The 26,231-nt window shown below is 48.0% G+C and overlaps 1 protein-coding gene across 2 annotated transcripts; it reads left to right on the forward strand.

Moving 5' to 3' along the window:
• Window positions 1–1,331: 1,331 nt before the first annotated feature.
• Window positions 1,332–25,164, forward strand: MPP1 (MAGUK p55 scaffold protein 1). Of its 2 annotated transcripts, XM_081259304.1 has the most exons (12): window positions 1,332–1,595; window positions 12,161–12,304; window positions 12,484–12,562; window positions 14,192–14,277; window positions 17,154–17,222; window positions 19,036–19,232; window positions 19,661–19,767; window positions 20,468–20,548; window positions 21,270–21,350; window positions 23,101–23,303; window positions 23,554–23,628; window positions 24,491–25,164. In XM_081259304.1, the coding sequence occupies exons 1-12, from the start codon at window positions 1,494–1,496 to the stop codon at window positions 24,665–24,667; spliced, it is 1,401 nt and encodes a 466-aa protein (XP_081115430.1). In that variant the 5' UTR covers window positions 1,332–1,493; the 3' UTR covers window positions 24,668–25,164. The 2 variants fall into 2 exon arrangements, with proteins under 2 accessions (XP_081115430.1, XP_081115431.1); XM_081259305.1 differs by lacking the exon at window positions 20,468–20,548.
• Window positions 25,165–26,231: the final 1,067 nt, after the last annotated feature.

The raw sequence follows: 26,231 nt of genomic DNA on the forward strand, positions 1-26,231 counted from the left end.
TCAGACTGATCAATATTGTTTTATAGTCAATGATTTGTCTGCATTGTTTAAGAAATCTTTCTCTATCCCAAAGTCTAAAAGTTCTTCGCTGGTGTTTTCTGTCAAGAGCTTTAAAGTTGTGTTTTTGACACAGAAGTCCTTAATCCATCTGGAATAGATTTTTTTTCTGCATATAGCATGGAGGAGGGTTCCGGCTTCATCTCTTTCAATATAAATAACCATTTTCCAGCTTTGTTTAATGAAAAGTCCCTCTTTACTTACCTAACATGGCACCCGTATCGTGTACACAGTTATACACGTGACTGGGTGCGTTTCTGCATTTTCTAATCTATCTCATTGCTCCATTAATCTATCCCTGCACCGGTATTGCACTGTCTTAATTTCAGTATCTCTCTCTCCTGTCTCTCTCTCTGTGTCTCTGTCTCTGCCTGTGTGTGTGTGTGTGTGTGTGTGTGTGTGTGTGTGTGTGTGTGTACCTCAGCCTTCTATAGTTCATTCAGGGTAATCTTGGGGAAGGGAGCCAGCAATCACATGAGCTCAGCCTCTTAGCAGAGAAAACTGGATGATCTGGCTGCGAACTCTTGCCCCTGGATTTGCCCTTCTTGTCTATGAGGTACTGGAAGGTCCAAATAAGATTACATAGAGTAATGAACTGCTTATAATACTGCGAGGTTACTCCCTTGGGGTCAAGGGGCCAGGTGTTTATCAGGTAAAGGTGTGTACAGATCGTGGACAGCCCTGAGCTCCGTAAGCACAGGAAATGTTTGTTTTGTTCAGAAAGTCTGTCGTCCTTTAGGCTGCTGTTTTAACGCCACGAAGGTGTTAGGGTATAAGGAATTCTGCTCTAGGATTCGGAAGGAATGTTGGCTCTCTTCGCTTCCACTGATCCCTCAATGTTTTGTGTGGCATTAACAGTAGGAGATGTAGCCTAAGACAAATAACAGCAGCACAGAAGCCTTAAAAGGCCTTTTCTCAACGTCCTGTGCCCACATCGGTTTATGGGTGGAGCCTGGAGTCCGAGGGGCGGCCGTCGCAGCCCTCGGATGCTCCCCTGCCATCCCCACCAATTCGGCCCGGGTGTAGGTCGAGCGCTCAACCTGCCCCAGGCTGGGGGTCCTCTGTGGTTTGGGAGAGGTGTGCTTTTTCCTATGACCCCTCTGGGATTCAGCCGCAGGGGTCTCGGCGGGAGCAGCGCCTCCTTCCGGCCCTCAGGTGCGCAGCGCCGGGGGCCCGCGGGGCCCAGGGGGCGGGGGCAGGCGGGGGGCGGGGGCAGGGGCGCGGCGAGGGTGGGGCGGGGGCGGAGCTCCTCCCCCGCGCTCTCGGCGCACAGCCTGCGGGGTGGTGACTGACCAGCCGTGCCGCGCTTCCCAGTCGCGTTCGCCGCCTCTGCCGCCTCCGCGCTGCAGGCCCGGGGCCCTGCCGCTCCAGGCTCTGCCCGGCCCCGCGTCCCCGCGTCCCCGCGTCCCGGCGCCCGGCGTCCCAGGTCCCGCAAGATGACGCTGAAGGCGAGCGAGGGCGAGAGCGGGGGTGCCATGCGCACGGCGCTCTCCGACCTCTACCTGGAGCACTTGCTGCAGAAGCGCAGCCGGCCCGAGGTGAGCTGCCCCCGGGGCCCGGCGCGGGATGCGGGCCGGTCCTTGTCTCTAGGCCGCGCCTCCGGCCGCGGTCCCTCCCCGCCCGCCGCCCTGCCCTCAGGGGTCCTGCCCCCGGGGTGGAGGCCGCAGCGGGCGGCGGGGTTCGGGCGGGACTCCGGACGCGGTGGCTGGTGGCCCCCAGTAGCGCCTCTAGGCGAGAATCGGGAGAGGCCGCGGCCTCGACCGAGAGCTGATTAAGGTCAAGGGAAACTTCTTCGTGGACGGAAGTCAGGGTCACAGAAAGACTGTGAGGAACAGATCCGAGAGTAGGACTGCTTGGTGGTTGTGTCAGCAGAAAGGGTTGTAAAAGCCAGCGCTGGCCCCGAAGTGCTCACTCACCGTCCCTGTGCATTTAGGCAGGGCCCCTGGTGCTGGGGTGCAGATGGGTGGACCCCTGTGTCTGTTTGTGGGCAGTCATCTCACAGGTAACTCTGCCCCCCAGATTCCTATGATGGCCCATAAATAGCTCATCACCTCGATCCTCAAAGATGCCCAGAGGGCAGGGTTGATCATTTTCTTGTTATCTCTCATACTTCTGGGTGTGGTGAGGACCCAGCAAGGTAAGGTTGTCACTCAGGGTCTCTCCCACAAGGGCACGGCCACCAGGATGCTCGCTCACTCACTCATCTGAAGGCTGACGCTCTGTCCCATTGTCAGCCATCAGCCAGCACCAGCCAGCAGCCCTTCCATGTCCCCTGGCCTTCTCACAACGCAGTGACCAGGTTCCGAGAAAGGATGTCCACGGAGACACACAGACAGAGAGAGAGGGCCAGGCAGAAGCTATCTTGCCTTTGATAACTCAGCCTCAGAACTCACAGTGTGAATCTTTTTCCTAGACTACAAGATCTTCCAGGGCAGGGCTGTTTCACACTCACTTTTTACATTTTAAATGCCTGGTAAGTGGGTCCTCAGAAATGTTTGCTGAATTAATAAGTGACTTAAGAGGTGAACATGTGATTCAGCATAGCCATCCACTTTCACAAATGGGGAAACTGAAGATCCACAAAGTGAAGCAGACTGTAGAGCTGTGGACTCTGGGCTGGGTGGCATCAGCTCAGGTCTCCGCATTCACACCTGACTGTCATTGCAAATCAGGATGAACCCGTGGGGAAGACATTGGTTATTCAGCTGACAAGACAAAATTGGAAGTTATGCAGCAGCATGTACCCTAGGAGGGGATCAGGCTCTAAAACTACTTGGTTCCTCATAAGTCTGGACATGGGATTTTTTTTCTTCCCCACAATCAGCTCACTTGGCTGAGCCTTAACTCACCCCCCCCCCAAAACAACACCTCTCTTTATTAAATTTCCTTTTGGCAACTTTATTGAGGTTTACTTAGCGTACATCTAATTCACGAATTTGATTGTGCAGTTCAATGACATTTGACAGATGCATCCCATCATGTGGCCGTCACCGTAATCATAACGTAGAACATTTGTATCACTCCAGAAAGTTCCCCGATGGTCCTTTAGGTCCATTTCCCCGGAAACCTGGAAGCCACCCTGGCAACTTCTGGAAAACACTACCACTTTGCCTTTTTCAGACTGTCTTATAAATGGACTCCAACCATATGCAGGCTTTTCTTTCTGGATCTTTTCACTTAGCACAACCTGAGTGTCACCTGTATCTCAGTGCCCAGACCCTGTGTAGACCTGTCTGCTCCTGGTGGGGAGGCTGGAGAAGTCTTTTCCGGTTTTGAGAAGAGGCCCTTTCACTGCCCTCTGAATAAATAGCAGTTTTTGTGGAGCTGTGAGTTGATCCTGCAAAACCAGATACAGTCTATTGCTTAGTCAGTTTGCTTGAGTGTACGAAAGGATTTGAAGATGAAATAAGAAAACTTGGTAAAGCACTGAATGAAAAGCATCCAGATCTGCCAAGCTGTGGACACTGGAAGAAGAATCTCCACACGATGGAAGGTGGCCTGACCCCACGAACCTGCTGATTCTTATTTCCTGAGGTTCACCTTCCCTCTGGGGCTCCTAGCAGTCTCTGCTGCCAACACTGGGCTCTGCCTCCCCCTTGCTGCCCAGGTTCCCTGTGCCTTTGATTTCTCTTCTCTGTAAAATGGACCTGCTTAGAGGGTTGTGGTGATGTTGACCTGACGTAACGCCTGTCCAGCAGCAGTAGCATGTTTTGCTGCCCTAGCAAGAACCAAGAAAAGTTGTAAGGAAGTTGTTGGCTTTAAAGGAGTTCATAAACTCATGTTGCCAAAGGCTTCATTTAGGGAGATTGCTTTTTATAAAAGTTCTAAAGACTGGAAACCCAAAGTTTCACCTCTGATTATAGTCCACATTTGGTATTGAAAAAGTATCATCGGGCTTCCCTGGTGGCGCTGTGGTTGAGAGTCCGCCTGCCGATGCAGGGGACATGGGTTCGTGCCCCGGTCCGGGAAGATCCCACATGCCGCGGAGTGGCTGGGGCCGTGAGCCATGGCCGCTGAGCCTGCGCGTCCGGAGCCTGTGCTCCGCAGCGGGAGAGGCCACAACAGTGAGAGGCCCGCGTACCACAAAAAAAAAAAATAGTATTGTCAGAATATAATTTTGCAGTAGGTTTGAAGTGTAGCCTGTCTGCCATATTTAAGTACATGTTTCCTTCCTTGGAGAAACATTTTATGAGCTCTCTCTGACCTTGATCTTTTTTGCAATCCCTTAGTGTACATAAGATTGGTTGTAAAATTCCTACTTTTCTCTTCAGTTCTGTTTGAAGTAGCCCTTCTCCCATGACCTGAAGCAATACGTTGAAAGTCCCTGAAAGTTCACTTGGGCCTGTCCCACATGGGAAATGACCTAAGAAATGTCAGGCTGCAGGTGAGTTTCCACTCAGAAGAGCTGTCTGTGGGCTCCTGGGTGGGGAGATGCAGCATCACCTGTTGTGCATGGGCCAGGATGTCACTGGCGAATAGCGCTCCAGGCAGGGGATATTCAGGGTTGATGGGGGTCTTGAGACACTGACAAATGTCCCCTGGGGCAAGGGAGATGAAATCAGTTGACATTTCATTGACTGCAGAGATTTTTTTTCCCGTAAGCAGTGAGTTGCTCAAATCTTTCACTGTTGCTAAAAAAGGAGGGGAAGTGACCCCACGGATGGGAAACGGGAAGAAAAGCTCTGAATTAGGGAACCAGAATACAACTTTTGTAACGTGACATTTTCTTTTCTGAGTCTTCACTTTTCCGTTTTTCCTTCCCATGGAGAAATACACATGAGCAAAGTACATACGCAGTTGCCGCTGGAACGGCTGCTCTGTGACCACGATTCCCATCCGTGGAGGCCACCAAGCACGGATCGTGTAGCACTGCAGTGTTTACTATGGGGAAAATCCGTGTGTCAGTGGACCCATGCAGCTCAAACCTGTCATGCTCAAGGGTCGACTGTATAGGTTTTTGCTCAAAAGTCACTTGCCAGAAAATTCTGGCTCTGAGGTGCCCCTCTTTCCCCACCTCTTTTCCCCGGCTCTTGTCATTTGTGGTGAAACAGTGCTCAGCTGTTTCGGGTACCTCGAGCCCTCTTGGTTTTCTCATCATTTTTCTTGTTTTCTTTCCCAAAGTGGAGGCTGACCTTGCCTGCCGTCTGCGGCAATCACTTGCCTTCTTGGCCTGGGCCTTCTTCTAAGTCTCCACATGGAAACAGTTGGCAAAAAGCCTAACAGTAGGCTGAACAAATGTTTGTTCTTTCCTCCGTTCACTGTCACCGGCTCTTAATCCGACTGTTTGGGTGGGAAAGCCACCCGCTGCCAAGTTTGTTTTTCATCTCTTTTTTAATCCCAACTTCCTTTGAGCCACTGCCTCTGCCCTTTGAACCCACTGCAGATGTTTCCTCCAAAGGGGGTTTCAGCGCACAGGCGTTGCCACCCCAGCAGTGTGTGTGATTAAAGGCCGAGAGGCTGCAGAGCTGCCCCCGTCCTGCTGGGGTGGCGGGGATGAAGGCTGGTCTCAAGGTTGTGAAGTGAACTCTGCAAAATGCCATCTAGTACCTTTGGCCGCATCGTTCAGCATCACTTGGTGGTCCTGGGGCTGTAAGGACTGAAAAACGGCTTAGCTTTGGGGTGACAAAGTAAACAAACGAAATATTTGCAGCACATTGGAATGAATGTATTACCAGCTATGGAAGCAAGAAAAGTTAGACCAGTTCAGGGGCAGGACAGGTGCCCGGCACGTGGCCAGTGGACGGATGGACAGATGGGACAGGGGACAGACTGCAGTCTAAGTCGTCAACCTGGACACATTAGTTACCCTGAGTGGCAGGCAGGTAACCTTCCCATTTCTTCAAAGCTGAACTCTGTGGGCGTTTCCTGCCCTTGGTGTGGTCTCGGACCCACGGCTGGGGTCAAGGAAGCACCTTGGATCCGTGTGCATCTGTCTGTCTGTCTAGCCCTGCTCCTGGGATTGTCTGTGGCGAGGGGTGCAGGGGGCTGGTTGAGGGAGTTTCCTGCATGTCAGGTGCTGTTGAGGAGAGGCTGGCCCCCTCTTGCTGAGCAGTCAGGGAAGCCTCACGGTTGCTAGTTGGTTCTTTGGTCGCCACGTCGGAGGGTTCTGTTTATCTTACTCATCATTTGCAGCTTCTGGGTGAGCATGATAGTGGCTCTGAGTCATCCCGAAGGGGGACGTCTTGATGAATAAGCACATTTGGAAGACCAGCCTTTCAGATAGCAAGTCTTGAACTTTCCTGGGTGCTGAGTCCTTAATTTAAAGGCTGATGTGTTAAAAGCAATCTGTGTCATGGAGCCAAATGAGAAGGTGATGAGGGGAGGGCGCCGCTTTATCTGCCTGTTCCAGGTACACAATCACATAGGCATCGGCCCCTTGCAAAGGTCACTTTGTCTTCCGTGGACTGAGACTTTCGAATCTGTCCTTGTAGACGGGCCCAGCGCGTCTCGAAACACAGGTGAATCATCATAAATGGTTTATTGATGGCACTTTACAGCACATGATAAAATAATCTGATCTATGTTTTCAGATTTTATGGCCATCAGTACCTGCTTTGGTTACTGACACAGATAAATGGTAGATGCTCATAAATCCATAGGATTAATTTCTGAGTTTGGTTTTCAGCTTTCTCAGCCCCACAACTACTAGTGAAAAAAGATTTGTAAGTCAGGATCAAGGAAAGTCCTAAGTTTTATTTCATGCTTTGAGGCCAGAAATTTGAGATTTGAGCTCTTTGTCTATTCACAGCAGTCATTCAGTCAGCAATCCTTGAATTCCTCACTCTATACATTCAACCTCTTAATACATGCGCATGGTAAAAATATACAAATAGTACAGATGCTTAATTTGAGAGAAAGAATTCTTCCTTCCAACTTGACGCTGCTTTTCCTCCGGTTTTCTTGAGTCTACTTAGAGAGCTGTTTGATCTCATTCTCTTTAAATGGGTCTGTGCAATAGCTACCTAGCTTTGAAGAGTTTTAACCACATGGTTCCAGGTCGCCATGGGCAATGCTTTGAGGAACTATTTGGTCACTGTGTGTTGTGGCCTCTTACTTACCCATCCCAGAGTCTGGAAACTTATCCTGTACCCTGCAGATGTCTCAAGGATTAGTTGTTGCCTCTGTCCGTTCTTTGGTACTGTGCTCTCTTAGTTATAGCTCTTTGGTTGCAAACAAGTGCAACTTGCCAACCATTTTGCTAGTTCTTTTATGCAATAACTTCACCTCTGTCTACTACAAGCTCAAAAATAGTACCCCGTCAAAACCATGGACTTGACATTGGTATGACATGTGAGTGTAGTTCTGTGCCATTTTGTCACATGTCTGAATATATGTAACCACCACCACAATCAATATATGGAACTGTTCCATCAGCACAGAGACCTCCCTGGTGCCACCCCTTTATAGTCACATCTCCCCGTGTCCCCTTGGCAACCACTAATCTGTTCTCCTCCTCTATAATTTTGCCATCTCTAGAATGTTATATAACTGGAACCATATTGTATGCAATTTGTTATTGCTGGGAAGTGTCCCGAGGTATGGATCGACCACAGCCTGTTGAACTGCTCGCCTATTATAGGCTGTTCTCCTTGTCTCCAGGTTTGAGTTACTATGAATAAAGCTGTTATGAACCTTCATGTACACATTTTGCACAGACTGTTGTCTTGTGCCATTGCTGGGTTGTAAAGTAGTCATTTAGTTTTTTAAGAAAGTTCCCAACTCTCTTTGTAAAGTAGTCATTTAGTTTTTTTAAGAAAGTTCCCAACTCTCTTCCCAAATGGCTGTAACACTTTACATTCCCACCAGCCATGGATGAGAGATTCAGTTTCTTTGCATCCTCACCAGCATTTAGTCTTGTCACCGATTTTTATCTTAGCTATTCTGATAGGTGTGTAGTGGTATTTCATTATGGTTTTAATCTGCATTTCTCCCTGGTAGCTAATGACATTGAACACCATTTGCCATCCTTCCTTACATATCCTCTTTACTGAAATACCTGTTCATGTCTTTTGCCCGTTTTCTAATTAGATTATTTTTATTGTTGCATATGGAGCATTCTTTATGTACTCTAGATGTTAGAAGTTTTCATTGGATGTGGGGTTTGTGAATGTTTTCTCTCAGTCCACATCTTGTCTTTTCATCATCTTCACACAGGCTGTCACAGGGGTAAAGTTTTTCATTTTTAAGAGGTCCACTTTATCAGTTTTTCCTTTTATGGATACTGCTGTTGGTGCCAAGTATAAGAACTCTTGTCTAGTCCTAAACCCTGATGACTGTCTCCTATGTTTATTTCTAAAAAGTTTTGTAGTTTTGCATTTAAGTCCATGATCCATTTTAAAGGTCTAGTTCAGTGTTTCTTTTTTTGCCTATGGGTGTCCAATTGCTGCAGCATCATTTGTTGAAAAGACTACCCTTCCTCCATTGAATTGCCTTTGCACCTTGTCCAAATCAACTGGACGTATCTGTGTGGCTCTATTTCTGGGCTCTCTCTTCTGTTCCATTGACCTTTGTGTCTGTCCCTCTGCCAGACCACACCGCCTTGATTATTTGTAACCATATAAATCTTGAAACCATGTAGACTGATTCCTTCTACTGTCTTCCTTTTCAAAATTGTCTTAGCTGTTCAAGGGCCTGTGCCTTTACATCACATAGATTACACGTCGTCCAGAGGTACTTTTTTCATGTAACCTGCAGGGATCGGGTGAGTGAAGCCACTTGTGGGTAAAAAATAACATCCCAGATGCAGGAGGATCCACAGCTCATGCTTAGCTTTGCTCCCAGGGTGCAGTGGAGAGTGAGCTAGAGAGCGTGTGCCCATCTGCAGGGGGGCAGGTTCCACAGGGACGAGTCTTCTGATTGTTACTAAAGGAAAGAAAATAAAGCAGAACTTTAAATTCTACATTCATTCCTTCATCAACTTTCCCTCTCACTGTACTCATGGGATCGGTAGCCCTTCCCTTCATCTCTTTTCTGTCATGTGTGTGTGGACCTTAATGTTGTTTCGTGACTTGCTGTAGGTAGATTGTAAAGAGGGAAAGTTAGTAAAGGTTTTTGTATTATTATGACCGGTTGCTGACCCAACACCTTTGTTCCACTTCTTGCTGATCCTGCCTCTCCCTGATCTTGTTTGGGATGGCAGGATGCCCAACTCAGTTCTTATTTTCTCAGCCCCTTTTGCAGCCTGGGATGGCCACGCTGTGTTCTGCAGTTCTGGCTGATGAGACATGAGCAGATATCCATTGGGGAAGTTCTGGGACAGATGCCACTGGCCTGGCCCTTCTTCCTTCTTCCTGCCTTGAAAGTGGAGCTGTAGGTTGGGTGGGCAGCTTTTCCGGAGCTATTTTCTCAGAAGTCCGAGCCCCAGCCCGTTGTGCGCCGGCCAGTTCCTCGTATGTGCATGTTCCAGGCTCTGCTGTCTTCTGGAAAAATTTTTGAAATCTCTCATCCCTGATGACTTCCTGTTTTTTGTCTGTGGGTTTCTATTTACCCTCCCCCCTTTGGTCTCATTTAAACAGGGTCCAGGCTACACGCAAGTACTTAGGCTGCCAATTTGAACCTAAATCACAATCACTTAGGAAAATTCTATCTTGCCAGAATAGAAAGTGTTGTACTTTGTAGGGCTTTAGGAATAATAGGCTTTCATTTGCCTGTTTAGAAATTAATTTGAAATGAAACGAATACAATTTACTTCTCACCTCCTTCTCTAGTCTCCCAGTTCCCCTCTGTTGTTCATGTCTCTTTCCAGAGATGATGCATTTACAAGCAAATATGAAGATATCCTTACCTTTCACTGTTTACGCTGATGATAACATACCTTTCCACACTCTTTTTTTTTTCCACTTAATATGTCTTCCAGATTAAGCTCTGAACCTCCTTTTCAGGGCTACATGGTGTCTGTGTGCCAGGATGCCCACGCACAGATGCAGTGGTAACTGTGTTAATGGCTTACCTACTGTAGATGACCTTGAAGTTCTGTGTGGTTCTGGGCTCCCAGGTCTCATAAGTCACTTTTCTAAATATAACCCTTTGTTAGACAATTCTGCTTTAATAGCAGTGCCGTGTAACTCAATGTCATGTGAGGTTTTCGAAGTTCTAGTTGCTACACAAGGCAGTTTCTCTCTGTCAGTACTTCCCTCATTCTGTAGACAGACAGATAGGTCTAGCTGTTCCCACCTGGGGATATTCCCATTTCGCCTTTGCCACCAAGGGGCTGATGAGATGTCCTGATCACGGCTCCAGCCATTGGGAAGATCTTCCCTCCCCACGGTCTCTGAGGGGCACCCCCAGGTGTGGCTGCATTGCAGCCACAATCCATTTTCAGCTCAAACCTTACATAAACCAGGGTCGGGCTTCTTCCTTCTGCATATTGTTTTTGATGGACTGTTGTATCAGGAGAAGGAGCATTTCAAGGAGATTTATTCATATTGTGCAGCAGCCACTTATTCTCGTTGGTGTGTGGTCTCAGAGCGACACTGTTCTTCAAAGCCCAAACTTGGAAGCACCCCAAAGTCCATCCACAGCAGGACACCACACGAGGGTTCCAGTTCCTGCTCCATGGCCTTTTCACTGTCTTAGTGCCATTCCCTTCCAATGTTTTATCTGAAAATTTTCAATCTCACTGAAAAGATGAAACAATTTTATAGTAACTTCCATTAGCCATACCTCCTAGATTCTACCATTAACATTTTGCCATGTTTGCTTTATCACATATCTATCCCGAAACCATCCATTCACCTTTTTTTGTTTGTTTTGCACTTCAAAATAAGTTCCAAAGATCAGAACACTTCACCCCTAAAAGCTTCAGCATGCATATCATCGGCTAGGGTTCAGTATTTCTTTATGGTTCTTTTTTTAATTTTGTGGTTAAATTTACATACAGTGAAATGCACTGGATGAGTTTTAACAAACGCATACACCTGTGCAATGCAACCCTGGTCACAGTTTGGAACATCACCAGTCCAGAAGGTCTGTCATGCCCTTACCCAGCCTACCCCTTCCCATCCTATGAGAGGCAACCAGTGTCTTAAATTTTTTTTATTGTAGTTTTGCTTGTTCTAAAACCTCATGAATGGCCTCCTCCTGCAGGGGGACTTTTCAGCTATAGTGAATAAAGCTGCTGTGAACTTCTGTGTGCAAGCCTTTCTGTGGGTGAACACCTAGGAGTAGGGTTGCCAGGGCATAGGGTCAATGTATGCTTAACTTGATATAAGAAATCGCCACACCCTTTTCCACGGGGCTGCGCCGTTTAGCATTCCCACGGCGATGTCTGTCCTTTTCACTGTAGGCTCCCTAGTGGCCACGGAGTGGTATCCCAGTGATGTTGGCTCTTCATAGGCCTTTTTAGTGAAGAGTCTGTTCAGACGTTTTGTCCATCTTTTCATTGCTCATCATCCTGTTATTGAGTGAGAAGAATTCTTTCCATGTTCTAGGTATAAGTCTTTGTACTCTCAGGCTGAGAGTTTTGGTGAGAAGTGTTTAGGTTTGATGACGTCAATTGTATGGTTTTTGATTATTGCTGTCTGTGTCTACTAAACCTTTGCCTGACTCAGTGGAGTTTCTCCACGAACAGATATTCTTAACTTTAAAGTATTTGTAGTTTTAGTTTTCGTTTTTTTACAGTTTTCTGCCTCCTCCCAGGTTTTGAAGATGTATTCTGCTTTCTTCTCAAAGCTTGGTTGTTTTACCTTTCACGTTTGGAACTGGTTCTGTATATAAAGTGATGTGGGGACCAACATGCCCTTGGCCTGTGCGGGGTTGACCCAACACCATGGATTACAAGATCCATCCCTCTGTCTTCCCTCCTGCCAAGGCCACGGGCCTTAAATTACTTCAGATTTATACTAAAAACATCTTCCTAGAGTGTAATCCGTCCAGCTTTGTTGTCTTCATGGTCGGGGTCAAGGGGTCACAGTTGATGTGTCATCTCGGGCTGATGGCAGGGGTAGCCACTTGGATAAATAACGCTTCACATCAAGTCTAATGCAACTGGCCACCAGCCTTAGGAGATGAGCGTCGGTTTGCTGAGCCTTTGGGGTTTTAGATGCGCAACAACGACCTGACGGCTGCTTGCTTCATACATTTCTCTGCTGTTTTGACCCAACAGACTGTGTCACCCCAGCTGAGCGCTGTGACGGAGGACATGTACACCAATGGGCCTGCTGCCCCGGGGAGCCCCGCCCGGGCCCAGGGCCAGGAGGCTCGGAAGGTGCGGCTCATCCAGTTCGAGAAGGTCACCGCGGAGCCCATGGTAAGCCCTCTTCCTCACCACCCAAGGCCCCTCATGGCAGGCTTCTTGCCCCTGCCAACTGACGACACCTCGTGTGCAGACAGAAAATATTTCTCCCAAGAAGTTGCCTTAAGTTGTCTTAAAGATCAACTCAGAAAGAGCTTGCAGTTAAGCTTGCTGTGCCCTTGTCTGTCTTCCAGGGAATCACGCTGAAGCTGAATGAGAAGCAGTCCTGCACGGTGGCCAGAATCCTCCACGGCGGCATGATTCACAGACAAGGTACAGGCCTGTTTTGTTCAGTGATTCATCCTTTGCTCCCTGTTCAGGGCTGAGGGGCACGAAGCTTATAGTGTTCAAATTAGGGAGCATGGGGCTTCCCTGGTGGCTCAGTGGTTGAGGGTCCGCCTGCCGATGCAGGGGACACGGGTTCGTGCCCCGGTCCGGGAAGATCCCACATGCCGCGGAGCGGCTGGGCCCGTGAGCCATGGCCGCTGAGCCTGCGCGTCCAGAGCCTGTGCTCCACAACGGGAGAGGCCACAACAGTGAGAGGCCCGCGTACCGCAAAAATAAAAGATTGGCACTGATTGCTGCCATCTTCCTAGGAGGTGATCTTGTTTATTTTTACGGTTCACCATCTCTACAAAGCTCTAGTGATGTGCTCCTGGCCAGTAGCTCAGCCATCTAAGCTACCACAATACTTCGTCCCCTCTGCAATAACACAACTATTTTGAATGGTCTGCCTTTATATCTACCCTCTCATGAGAGTCCTTAAAAGGAAGAACCCGGGCTTCCCTGGTGGCGCAGTGGTTGAGAGTCCGCCTGCTGATGCAGGGGACACGGGTTCGTGCCCCAGTCCAGGAAGATCCCACATGCCGCGGAGCAGCTGGGCCCGTGAGCCATGGCCGCTGAGCCTGTGTGTCTGGAGCCTGTGCTCCGCAGCAGGAGAGGCCACAACAGTGAAAGGCCCACGTACCGCAAAACAAAAAAAAGGAGCATTTGTGTGTGTGTGCCGAGAGGTTTTTTGTACCGTAATGACTGTCGCTCCCTCTGAGCATTCTTATACACTTATTTACGCCAATACTTTTGCAGTTAGTTAACATTTGAGCAACTACTATATGCAACCCCTTGCATTAGACTGTGAACACATAGCAGTGAAGAAAACAGACCATCTCTACCTCCTGAGGCTATCAGTTAAACTGAGAAAATAGGGAATTCCCTGGCTGTCCAGTGGTTAGGACTCGGCACTTTCACTGCCGAGGGTGCGGGTTCCATCCCTAGTCGGGGAGCTAAGATCCCACAAGCCACATGGCATGGCCAAAAATAAAAGAAAAAGAAGAAAAGAAAAACAATAAACTGAGAAAATAGACATTAACAAATAATTACAAGTAACTGTTGTATCTCCATGTGAAGCTGCCGTCAATTTGCAGATGTGTCATTTAGTAAAATGCTTTTCTGTGTATCAAGGGTAACACAAGTATAGATACCCATTCTTCACATAGAATCTAAACAGTGATTAACTTTACCACTTGGTAGCATTTGGATGTCTTAGCTAAACAACAGAGAAACATCGAGCTTTCTTGTTCCTTGGATTGTGTTCAGCTGTGTCATAGCCCCCTGACTTCAGGGGGACTCTAGTTCCAGGACACTTTCAGGACCAAGTGCTTTTATTTTGCAGTTGGAGTCCTGAGGTCAAGGAGGATGACATAATCTTAAACCGTCGAGTGCTTGTCTTGCTAGGTCCCTGAAGGCCACGAACAGAACATTCCCGTCTGTCATGGTCGAATGGTTTCAACCCTGTGTGTTCTACAGTCTATTGTACAACATGCTCTAGATCATGGTTTATTTTCTGTGGCGTTTTGACATCTGTTGACACCTCTTTCGTCTGAACGTTTGTTCTTTTGTTGGTAGGCTCCCTTCACGTCGGAGATGAGATCCTAGAAATCAACGGCACGAACGTGACTAATCACTCAGTAGATCAGCTGCAGAAGGCAATGGTGGGTATTCACTATGCCCTTGTCTGCATGAAGCATCGATCCACATTGGTGTCTGTGTACCTCATTTTTCTGTGAAAGTGTTTATACCTCATTGAAGGGCCTCCTACCACTGCTAATCTTTATTCTGTGCAAGAAATGACAGCTCTGTCTTCATTTAGTAAACTTCTAAAACAAGGCAAAAGACCCAGAGTGTCTGTCTAGAAAGAGCATTAGACTGCAATGGCAGCTCTGAATCCCGCTCTCCTTTATTCCAGCCCTGTGATTTGGAGCAGGTGAATTCACTTCTCTAGGTCATCTGTAAAATGAAGGTGGTAGTAATTGCTGTTCTTATGTCATAGATTTGTTACAGAGAACAACTGGGCTATAACAGGTGAAACGTTGAATGTGCTCTTTACATGCAGTTGTGCCGGGCATTGTGCTGGGTGTTTGCCTCTCCACATTCTTCACCATCCCTGTCCACCCCTGAACACAGCAGAGACCCTTCCTGTAACCAAAGCAGGAAAAAACACATGGGGTAGTTGGGTGTAGTTGGTCACGGCCGGTAGGAAGCACCCCTCAGGCCCTCAGCAAGGAGATGCCAGGGTACCAGCCAGGGAATGAAGCAGAAAATAGCAACTTAGGGAAAAGTTTAATTTGAACCAGAACTGAGGAAACTGAACCCTTAGAGAGTTCTGAAGCATGGCTGTTTAAGGATAGACCTCACTTCTGACCCAGATGAAATAACAGGGACCAGATTTACCCTGCTTCTTGAAATGACTCACATCCTAAATATTCATGTACCTGATGACAGAGGATTCAAAATACTTGAAGCAAACACTGCCAGGACTGCCACATTCTGCAGGATAGACTGTGTACCCTGCCGCATGACAAGCCTCAACAGGTTTAAAGGACTCAAACCATACAAAAATGCACTGTCCACCCACAGTGAAATGAAATTAGAAATAAAAAACAGAAAGGTACCTGGAAATCCCTAAATAGTTGGAAGTTAACACACTTCTAAAGAAGTCACAGGCCATAGGAGAAATCACAAGGCAAATTAGAAACTGTCTTTAAATGAATAGAAATGAAAGCACAGTGTATCAGATTTTGTGGAATGCCACTGAACTCGGGCCAAGGTGGAAATGCCTGGATTATAAAACGAGAAAGGTTTCAGTCAACAGCCTCAGCTTCTACCCACAGAAACTAGAAGAAGGAGAACAAATGAAACCCAAAACAAGCAGAAGAAAAGAAACAGTCAAACAACCAGAAATAGAACAGACAGGACCTTGGTAAATGAATGTGGAGGGTGAAGGGGTTTGTAAAATATAACTCTGAAGTAGGCGTAACCCACCTAAGAGAAACTCTATAGGACCAACGACCCAGTTCCTTCCACAAAGAAAAGACTAGAAAAGAAAACACTGCAGGGAGAACAGGTAGATGAAAATTCGACTCTTACAAGACATATCCACCAATTGCAAACAGCGTCGGACCACATGCCCCAGACCCTTCATTCAGCATCTTCCCACCCTCTGGAGCGGGCCACCTGTTTCCCACCAGGACACTGCCTGGATCGTTTCATGGTCACCAACACGAGGAGCAGTTTGGCCTAATGGTTGCTTCTCAATAGAACGTGATGCATGTGTTTTCTCTGAGCCGATGGCACAGCTGTATCCCTTTGTCTTGCATAAAAACCGTTTCAAGTATGTGAACATTCAACATTTGTGCTTCTTTTTGATTTATGTAAATAAAATCAACTATGTAGAAGGTAATTTGTGTCGTGGCAAAAGTTACCATGAACAATACACTTGGAGAAATACTTGTTGTGCATATAATAGGTAGACAGTTAACAACTCTAATATTTAAAGTGCTTCTAAACTTTGTATAAAAAGACAAATAACTAGGGAGTTCCCTGGCTGTCCAGTGGTTAGGACTCTGGGCTTTCACAAGACAAACAACCAAATAGACAACTGGGCAAAGATATAAGAAGGAAAAGCATATAGCCAATGAGCTCTTGAAAAGTGCTCAATTTTGGTTATGGTAATAAAATTACAAAATAAAGCAACCATGAAATAATTTCCACCCATCAGGTTGGCAGAAATTTAAAACGAACGTTAACATGTAATTCTGGCAAGAATTTCAGGGGAAAGGGAATCTCATATACTCCTGGTGAGAGTGGAATTTTTATAGTTTTTTAGAAAAGTAATTTGAGGATAGCTATAAAATTGTTTTTATCCTTTGCCTCTGCATTTCCATCATGGGGTTCTATTCTGTATAAATCAAATGCAAATATAGAAGGACACGCGTTAAAGGGTGTCTACTGCAGCAGATTGTAATAAAAAAAACCTGGCAACAGTGGACACACCCAGTGATGGGGATGGTGGCTGAGCAAGGGATGCGGCAGAGCCATGAGACAGAGTGAGTGAGGTCTTCATGTATCAACCTGGAAGCAGGTCATAGAGTAATGCATATAGTATAATCCCATTTTTGTTAAAAAGAAACAGCAAAAGTACACATGTATGAATATGTGTGTAAATATTTAGACACATGACTGGCCCTTTATTGGTGTGGAGAAATGTGTGGATATTTGTGTGCCAGGGTTCATTTTAAGTACTTCTGGGGACCTCTTGGGGGTCGACCGCGCGGAGGAGGGAAAACCATTAGCCTTTGTTCGTTATTCTTTGTGTGTCCCCATGTTGTTATGCTGCTTTATGGGGCACATGACACTTCTGTCTTGGAGGAAGCATTGTGCTACAAGATTTCAAAGTGTACAGTAAAGATGGCTATTGGAAAAAAAAAATGCCCAGGACTTTGGGAGGGGAAAAATGACTTAATGAAAACCCCCAGTCACCCCGGTTCGTTTTACATGACAATTTTATTTCACCTTTCTTTTTTAATAGAAAGAAACCAAAGGAATGATCTCATTAAAAGTAATTCCCAACCAGCAAAATCGGCTTCCTGCACTGCAGGTAGGTGGCACCATTTTCTCTGTTGTGATGATGGCAGGATTCGGGCCCAGTGTGTATTCTTTGAACTTGATTGAAATGATGTGATTGTAAATATCTCAACAAGCATAGCTGCCTGGCACTCTCTGAACCAAACTAACATGTGCTACAAACCGGCAGGCGTTTCTCTGACCGCGGGCATGACTGGCCCTTTGCAGCTCACTGGGGCTGCGGGGCCCTGACAGATAAATGTGGAAGAAGGAAGTTTTAAAAAAATAACTCCAGGGCTTCCCTGGTGGCGCAGTGGTTGAGAGTCCGCCTGCCGATGCAGGGGACACGGGTTCGTGCCCCGGTCCGGGAAGATCCCACATGCCGTGGAGCGGCTGGGCCCGTGAGCCATGGCCGCTGAGCCTGTGCGTCCGAAGCCTGTGCTCCGCAACGGGAGAGGCCACAGCAGTGAGAGGCCCACGTACCGCAAAATAAATAAATAAATAAATAAAGATTTGGCTGGCATTGTAAAAATGAAAATGTATCTCTTTGTGGCAGAAATTTAAATAAAAGTTCGGAAGAACAGAAGAGTAGATATTTAAAAAATAAATAAATAAATAACTCCAAAGTTTCTGTCACAGGTCACTGATCATATGATGGTATAATTTTCTTTTTAAAAAAACTTGTTTTAAATTGAAGGTTTGGTATATGTGGGCACATATACAATAAAGAACACAAATCGTAAGTGTAAAACTAGATGAATTTTCACAAACTGAACACTCCCATGTGACCAGCACTGTAAGAGTCCCCATGCCCATTTCCAGTCCCGCCAACCCTGACTTCTAACTCCAGAGACGAGTTTTGCCCCTTTTTGAAATTTGTGTAAATTGACTCACACAGTATGAATCCTTTAGTGTCTCATTTTGTTCACTCGGTGTGAAGTCTGTGCTGTAGCAACAGCTGATTCCTTCTTATTCATTTGCTGTATGACTATGCTCTGGAGGGCCTTCTGTGATTCCAGCTTTTTAGTTCTTACAAAACTTAGTGCTGCCATGCACCTTTTTGTACCTGAGTCTCGGGGCATTTCTGACGAGCTGTAGGCTGTGTGCATCTTTCATGATGTTGCCGAACTACTTTCCAAGGTTTTCCATTCGCAGCTGCAAGTCCCAGCTCTTCCACGTGCTCACTAGCACTTAGAATTATCTGGGTTTTTTTTCCTTCATCTTGGCCGTTGTGATAGTGGTGTTACATTGTGCTCTCTACTGGGAAATGGTGTCTTCTCTAGTTTGTTAATCAGCCTTAATTTCATGAATCTTCAAAGAACCAATGTTGCCTTTCTTGATCCTTTCAACTCTATTTTGTGTTTCACTGGTTTCTGCTCTTTATTATTTCTTTCTTTCTTTGGGTTGGATTTTTACCCCTAATCTTCCTAGCAGAGGTTACTGGTATTAAATTCTGATATAGCTTCTTCCGGTCTTTTTTGTTTCTATGTATAAAGAAATACTCTTAAAATTTCAAGCATACTAGGTATTGTTTTTATTTAATGATATTCTCATTTAATGTTATATCAGCAGCATTTTCCCAGGACATTAAATATTCTTCTACAAATTGATTTTTATAGTTGCATGGTAATATATTCTGTAGATGGCTGTATTTAATTAATTAATTCCCCATTCTTGGAAAATCAGATTGTTTCTAATATTTCACTCTAATAGCTAATGCTATGGTGAGCACGTGTATCCACGTATTGTAACTGACAAGCTTCGGTGTAGAAGTAGATCGTGGGGTCAGGACTTTGGGCATATTCACAAGGAAACAGTGCATTTCAGATAGTAGCCTTCTTTTTCAGATGTTCATGAGAGCACAGTTTGACTATGATCCCAAAAAGGACAACCTGATCCCTTGCAAGGAGGCGGGGCTGAAGTTCGTCACCGGGGACATCATCCAGATCATCAACAAGGATGACAGCAACTGGTGGCAGGGACGGGTGGAAGGCTCCTCCCAGGAGTCGGCGGGCCTGATCCCCTCCCCCGAGCTGCAGGAGTGGTGAGCTGCCAGTGGCGGGGACCCATGGCCACCAGGGCTGCTCAGCTACCGAAATCTGTCATCCTGTATATAGTTTCTGTTTCTCAACCGGGCCAACCTTCCGGTTTTCCTGGAAGAATGGGCGGTGGGGGCAACGATGCCTTGATGAGCCTGACTGGCCCTTATGGGTGAAGGAGGCTGACTGGCTCTTCCTTCATCCATGGATCTGTGTTGCCACAAATGCTTTCCCTAAGCTTTAGGTCCCTAAGCCCGCGTTGGGACTGCAGCCCCCTCTTTCTCTGCCGGAGGAGGACGGGGTCTGGGATGACACAAAGGGCAGGAGGCAGATGGGTCTGGGGGTTTTGTGTAGAAGGGACGGCACAGGCGAATGACCCCGGGGCTTTTACACCGAGAAGCCACCAATGTCCTCGGTCATCTCTTCCCTCCAGGCGAGTGGCGAGCGGGGCTCAGTCTGCTCCGAGTGAGGCTCCGAGCTGCAGTCCCTTCGGGAAGAAGAAAAAGTACAAAGACAAGTACCTGGCCAAGCACAGCGCAAGTACGCTCCCGGGCCTCCCCGCTGCCCGGCACATCGTTCTCACCCCCAGGGAGCCAACCCAACAGCCTTCCAGACCTTTCTCAGTACATCAGTGCCATCAGTATGGCCAACTGCAGGGTCTGAGCAGCCCCAGACAGTGGCCTGTTTTCCTTAGAACTAATTCAGACTTTGTCCCTTAGCTGCCACGGTTGGAAATATATGATCATTATAAATACGTTTGAGCGGATTGTAGATAGCAAGTGAAGAATAATCTACAACTGAGCTACTATTTATTGAATGCCTCCTTCCTGCCGGGAGCATTCTAGAGAAAGACAGGAGCAAAGCACAGGGCCTGAAAGCTATGTCAGGGGCCTCCAGTGAGGCAGGTGTGGCCGGAGCATCGCTGGTGGCAGAGAGGAAGGGACAGCAGCGCGAGCCGGAGATAAGGGGAGATGACGGGCGCGTCAGGTAACGAACTGTGGAGGAGAAGTGGAGAGGGTGGGGGCCAAAAGATTAGAGAAAACTCGAGTCCAGAGAACTGACCAACAGCCGTGCTGAGTTTACATGGTGCGGGGGTTGGGAAAACCAAAAAATAGACCCCAAAGAAGGGCATCCACGATCCAGGTTGTCCCTGATGGTGTCCGAGCCGGTATAGCCGGTCGCAGCCTTCGCTGTGTGCCCGGCTCTGGCATGAACACGGCTTGCTTTTCTTTGTCTCTAGTTTTTGATCAGTTGGATGTTGTTTCTTACGAGGAAGTTGTTCGGCTCCCTGCGTTCAAGAGGAAGACCCTGGTGCTCATCGGTATCTTCTCATTGCTTTGCCACTTAGAGTACATTTCTGCATTTCTGTTCTTATTTCCCTGCCTGCAGTACGTAACCTCCCTCACTCCCTCTCTCAAAAAAACAAAACAAACAACAACAACAGAAAAAAACAAGGGCAGTGAGGAAGAAAAGGAAACGAGAAGGCAGGTGTCTTGGGTCCTCCACGCGGAGCAGATGTAAGGAGCTTTCTGAGTCCTTACCGGGACTCCCCTGGGTTCACGTTACAGCAGAGGGTGAACCTCACATGGTTTTCAGCAACGAACTCTTTTAGGTTGTCTGTCCGTCTGGCGGCAGTAGGGGTGCTCCAGGCCTATGCTTCTGGGTCCTCCCCATCTTTAGAGTGAAAACATGAGTTGCTTAGAGGACCTGTATGAGGGTTCTGTTTAAATTTCCAGTAAAAGTCAGTTCCATTCATTTTGGAGAGTCCAGTAAGGCAAATATACTTCAAAATTAAACAGAAAATGCCACGTGGTAGCTGCCTCCTCTGTGGAAACGCCAGTTCTCTTTGGAATCCTAACTGGGACCCCAGGGCCTGGAGCCCCCGGTCCTCCTGACACCAGCCCAGAAGCCACGCAACTCACTTTGACCTGTGGCTCATCTCGGGGTCTGAGAGATGAAAACCCCTATCCCATTCCTCTTCCGAGCCCCACCTTTGTGTCTGGGGCAAGAAATGGAAGCCTTTATCTCCTCTGTCTGTGCAGGAGCCAGTGGCGTGGGCCGCAGCCACATCAAGAGCGCCCTGCTCAGCCAGAGCCCGGACAAGTTCGCGTACCCCGCCCCGTGTGAGTAGCTCGGGGGCCTCGAGGACACGATACCGTGGTCATCTGTCTTTTCCTTTGTGATTTTTTTTTCTTTAGCTGCACCGCGCAGCTTGCAAGGTCTTAGTTCCCTGACCAGGGATGGCACCCAGGCCCCAGCAGTGAGAGCGCTGAGTCCTAACCACCGGACCGCCAGGGAAGTCCCTCCTTTGTGATTTTTTTAAAAATTATTAATTAATTTATTTATTTTTGCTGTGTTGGGTCTTCGTTTCTGTGCGAGGGCTTTCCCTAGTTGTGGCAAGCGGGGGCCACTCTTCATCGCGGTGTGTGGGCCTCTCACTGTCGCAGCCTCTCTTGTTGAGGAGCACAGGCTCCAGACGCGCAGGCTCAGTAGTTGTGGCTCACGGGCCTAGTTGCTCTGCGGCATGTGGGATCTTCCCAGACCAGGGCTAGAACCCGTGTCCCCTGCATTAGCAGGCATATTCTCAACCACTGCGCCACCAGGGAAGCCGTCCATTTTTTTAAAAAAAAATGTTTGATTATAAAAAGAAAAGCCAATTTGGAAAGATACAAATTTGTGCCCATAGTTGCTCCCATTAAAAATGTAGCTGTGCTGTTTGTCTACATAAGAGAAGCAGCGGTCAACATTTTTATACTGCTTCAAAAGATTAAGCAAATAATATGTTATTAAAAACTTATGTTACTTTTTTTCATTTTAATTTATATTATAAACACTTTCTCATATGCCTAAATCACTCTGAGAGCTCTCTCCTGGTCCATTGAGTGGCTAAGGAGATTACAGGACAGCCACCAATTGTCATGAAATGTTTTCTCAAAGTAGCGCTCAGTTAAGGCCCACGTAACCCCAGCAGCTGTTGTAGGAGAAGGGTCGGGCCAGCAGTCAGGCGGACGCTTAGATCAGTTCCATTCCCAGGAGCGAATCTGTGTAGAAAACTGGATTTTAAACCTGTTATTAGTATTTTTTTTATTCCTTGCTTCTCCGTTTTGCCTTTGAGGACAGAGTGACACACTGGGGTCAGAAAGCAGGCTTTGGAGGTAGAAATAACCACGACAGTTCCATCATTCAATAAGTTAGAATGAGAAGTGAGTTAGAAAGGGTAAGAGGTGAGGATAACTCAGGTCAAAGAAGAGTCATCGTTTTATAAGATGGAAAGAAAGACGTGCGGCAGTTGTGGATTGAGGAGAAGGTGCCCATTGAGACAGACCAGAGGATGACGCAGGAGACCAGGGGGTCGCGTCTCAAGCTACAGCATCTGTAGCACGTTTTACTCAGAGGATCACTTACACGAGTAATCGTGAACGTTGACTTAAGGACATTCCAGCATTTAACAGTGTGAGTTTAAAGCAAACAAAAGTACTCTTCTTTCCAAACAACGAAAAGGAGCCTTTCAGTGTACTTCCCAGAAATCCTGACTGTAGCCTGGAGATCTGTTTCTAAAATATTTTCAGCTGTCATTTCTTCATTTCGGAGCTTCTGTGTCCCTGGGGTTGGTGTTTGAGATGCTCCTTCATGAAGGGAGGAGGATGGTACGAACTTGCTCCACTGGGCTCTGGCTCTTGACAGTTGAATGTGTTCTGGGCAGACGGGGGCCTTCCTGGTCCAAGTCAGCCCCTCGGGGTCCTGTGTGAGCCACCCCTCTGGTAAACTCCCTGCGCTAAACGCAGCTGGGGTGGCGGTGGCGACGCCAGCGTCCGAGCCCTCGGGAGCCAAGGAGGCCCTGAGTTGCTCAGGGATTTGGGTTCTCGTGCACAGATACGACACGGCCGGCCAAGAAGAGTGAAGAAGACGGGAAGGAGTACCACTTCATCTCCACAGAGGAGATGACGCGGAGCATCTCTGCCAACGAGTTCTTGGAGTTTGGCAGCTACCAGGGCAACATGTTTGGCACCAAATTTGAAACAGTGCACCAGATTCACAAGCAGGACAAGATCGCCATCCTTGACATTGAGCCCCAGGTGGGTAGGCACGGAAGGCAGGAGTGGATGGGAAAAGGGTGCTGAAGAGCACAGCCCATGGGACCCTCCAGCAAGCGCAGATCTGCGCCACGAGCTTTCACTGGGATCACCTGGAGGAAGAAGAGCAGGACCAGGAATGCTGGAGACAGTGCGGGGATTGGCGAGGCCTGAAGGTGCTGATCGCAAAGGTCCGTCATGACAGCTAACGCCTTTTCTCCCCCTCTCTTCTTCCTCCACTCCCTTTTTCCAGACCCTGAAGATTGTTCGGACGGCAGAACTTTCACCCTTCATTGTGTTCATCGCACCCACTGACCAGGGCACTCAGGTGGGGCTGAAGGGTCTGTGCTGGGGGAAGCGGGGCCGCTCTCCAGGCCCACGGGGACCGGGCATCGGTCCGGATCATTGGCCAGAGCGCCGGCAGAGCTCAGCTTCCCGACCCTAAACCTAACCCTGCCTGCTGCTGTCCCCTTCCCGCCCGGCCAGGGGCCAGAGCACGTGTGCCTGTCCTGTCTGTTCAGCAGACACTTGTTAATGCACCAGCCAGGCCATTTTTCCAGAAGAGCAGATCCTGACACTGGTGCAACACGGGCTTAAGAGGGGCATCTGGGGGCAGGGCAGGGACTGTGAAGAACAGAGGCGGCCCTGGGCCCACGTGGTGCATGCTGTGCGGGGAGGGGCGGGAAGGAGGCCAGGCCCATGTTGAAAGGCCTCCCCGCTCCCCAGAGCCGAGCTGCCCCAAACCCACCCTGCAGGTGCTTTGCTTTGCACTGAACGTGTGGGGACCTCCCTGCGTCTTTCTCAGTAGCTGTGTGGTCTCCCATCGTGTGGATGTAGCAGAGACTCATTTAGTTTCCTCATTGCCTTCTTGATGGCTATTTAGGTTTAAAACTTATTATAAGTAATACGACAGTCGATGGCCCTGTGCGTACAGCGTTTGACACGTGCAAATATATGTGTAGGAGAGATTCCAAGCCGGATTGTGTTGGAAATGTGGAGAGAGGGTGTCCCTGTGCCAGGAGCACGTTATGCACTTTCAGCTTCGGTGAATCCGCTGGAGGGGAAACAATCTCACTGTTCTTGTATGTTTTACTGGAATCGGTGGTGCTGGGGTGCAGACGGGTGGATCCCTGCTCCACCCATGGCGCCCTCTCTCCCCCTCCCTCCCTCTTTCTCTGTCTCCTCCACAGACGGAAGCCCTGCAGCAGCTGCAGAAGGACTCCGAGGCCATCCGCAGCCAGTATGCTCACTACTTTGACCTCTCACTGGTCAATAACAGCGTCGATGAAACCCTTAAGAAACTGCAAGAAGCCTTTGACAGGGCATGCAGTTCTCCGCAGTGGGTGCCTGTCTCCTGGGTTTACTAAGCTTGCAGAACAGGGGGAACGACTGTGGGCCCCTGTCGAGCCTTAGGAACTCCATTCCCCTTACTTTAAGACAAACAGGATCACCCCAGCTAGCTCTGTGTCAGCTTCCAGCTCTCTGCAACTATCCTCATGACCAGTGGGTATCCATCTTGTTCAGGTTTCTGAAGGGCTGGGCTCTGACCTCCCTGATAGATGGGGCCCCATGGATCAGGATTTCAAAAGGATCTCTGGAAATTGGGGTCCGAAGTACTATCCAAACGCAGCTGCTGATCAAAGATGGTACATGTGGGGAGGAAAAGCAATGGACCCTGTCCCTCTGAAGCCTGCACTCCTTTACCTACAATCACACTGGGCATTTCATTTGTCTTTGCTTTGAAGAAAGCATTTTTAACTGCAACTTTCTAAACTGCCAAAATGAAACAGCTGTGCAATAGGATGAGGCCTGCTCTAGTGAAACCCTCAAAAGCAATAAAAGTGTTGCTGTGTTAAAATGCCAATGACCTTGTACCTTTTAACTCTCTGGGTTTCCACCTGTGCCCCAAGCCTCTGGGAGCAGCTGCTGGAGGATGGTACCAACACCAGATGCCTCTGCTGGGTTCACAAGTCTCCCTCAGGCTTGTGACGACCTTAAGACTAGAGGTCAGTCAGGCTAAAAGCCTACGTGCATGTGGCTGGTGCCTGTGTGCTGGGCCGGGCATCTGCATGTGAACACATATGTGTGTGTAACATGTAAAAACACTTTGGGAGCAAAGGTGTAAGGGGACCGTCCGGTTTCTGCTCCAGTGGGGAGAGTGCTCTGAAGCCCTTTGCCTCCACTTGCATTGGCCTAATAACCACTCATTTTAGCTTTCTCTTCTATTCTCAACATGGTTTTCAGAGCACCCAGACTTGCTGCCCAGGTTTAAACTAATGTGTCCAGAACGAAATACTCTGCTCCCTTGTTCACACAGCTGAGAGTCACATTAACCCCCAAAGAACTAAGATGCAGCTGTGCCCTCAAAAGTCACACCGCAGGTCTCCTGAAGCTAGCGCCCATGTAGACAAGCACCCCAGAGCATCTTACCCCAGATGGGAACCCACCGCAGACACTGAACTTCCCAGAGGCGTACGCCCCCACAAACCGCTCTAGACCTCTCACCAAGGCCTTCAGATTCCTAAACATCCTCCACCACTGCACCCTCTCCTGTCACTCACCCGGCCTCCAGCACAAGCAAAAGCTTCAGTGGCTCCCGTCGTCGAATTTGCGCCCAGATGTGTCTGCAGATACTTAAGGGCTGTCAACAGACACAGGCACTGGCACCTCCTACCCTGCACACCCACCACGTGATACTGAGAAACTTTCTCCTCTCAAGTAGTTTGGAAATCACTTAATTTGTGATGAATCCCCTCTTATCAGTGTCTTGATGAAGATTTCAGAGTATCTGATCTCATGCCAGATGACAGGCCCAAAGGGAAACGTTACAAGACACACAACCAGAGAAAGGAAAGTAACCAAACATAAAGGAAAAGCATCAAATTTCAACTAGGACATAAAGGTCCCTACATTTTTAATCAAAATATATTT

Source organism: Mesoplodon bidens (genome assembly GCF_964165515.1).
Source record: "Mesoplodon bidens genome assembly, contig: HAP1_SCAFFOLD_159, whole genome shotgun sequence".
In the NCBI taxonomy this organism is placed as follows: Eukaryota; Metazoa; Chordata; class Mammalia; order Artiodactyla; family Ziphiidae; genus Mesoplodon; species Mesoplodon bidens.

Excerpts from the sequence above, each read along its gene's own strand:
- MPP1 (XM_081259304.1), top strand. The coding sequence starts at position 1,494 with ATGACGCTGAAGGCGAGCGAGGGCGAGAGCGGGGGTGCCATGCGCACG. Across the intron at positions 19,768-20,467 it reads CCTGGCCAAGCACAGCGCAA|TTTTTGATCAGTTGGATGTT; the intron begins GTACGCTCCCGG and ends CTTTGTCTCTAG. Across the intron at positions 23,304-23,553 it reads TCCTTGACATTGAGCCCCAG|ACCCTGAAGATTGTTCGGAC; the intron begins GTGGGTAGGCAC and ends CCCTTTTTCCAG.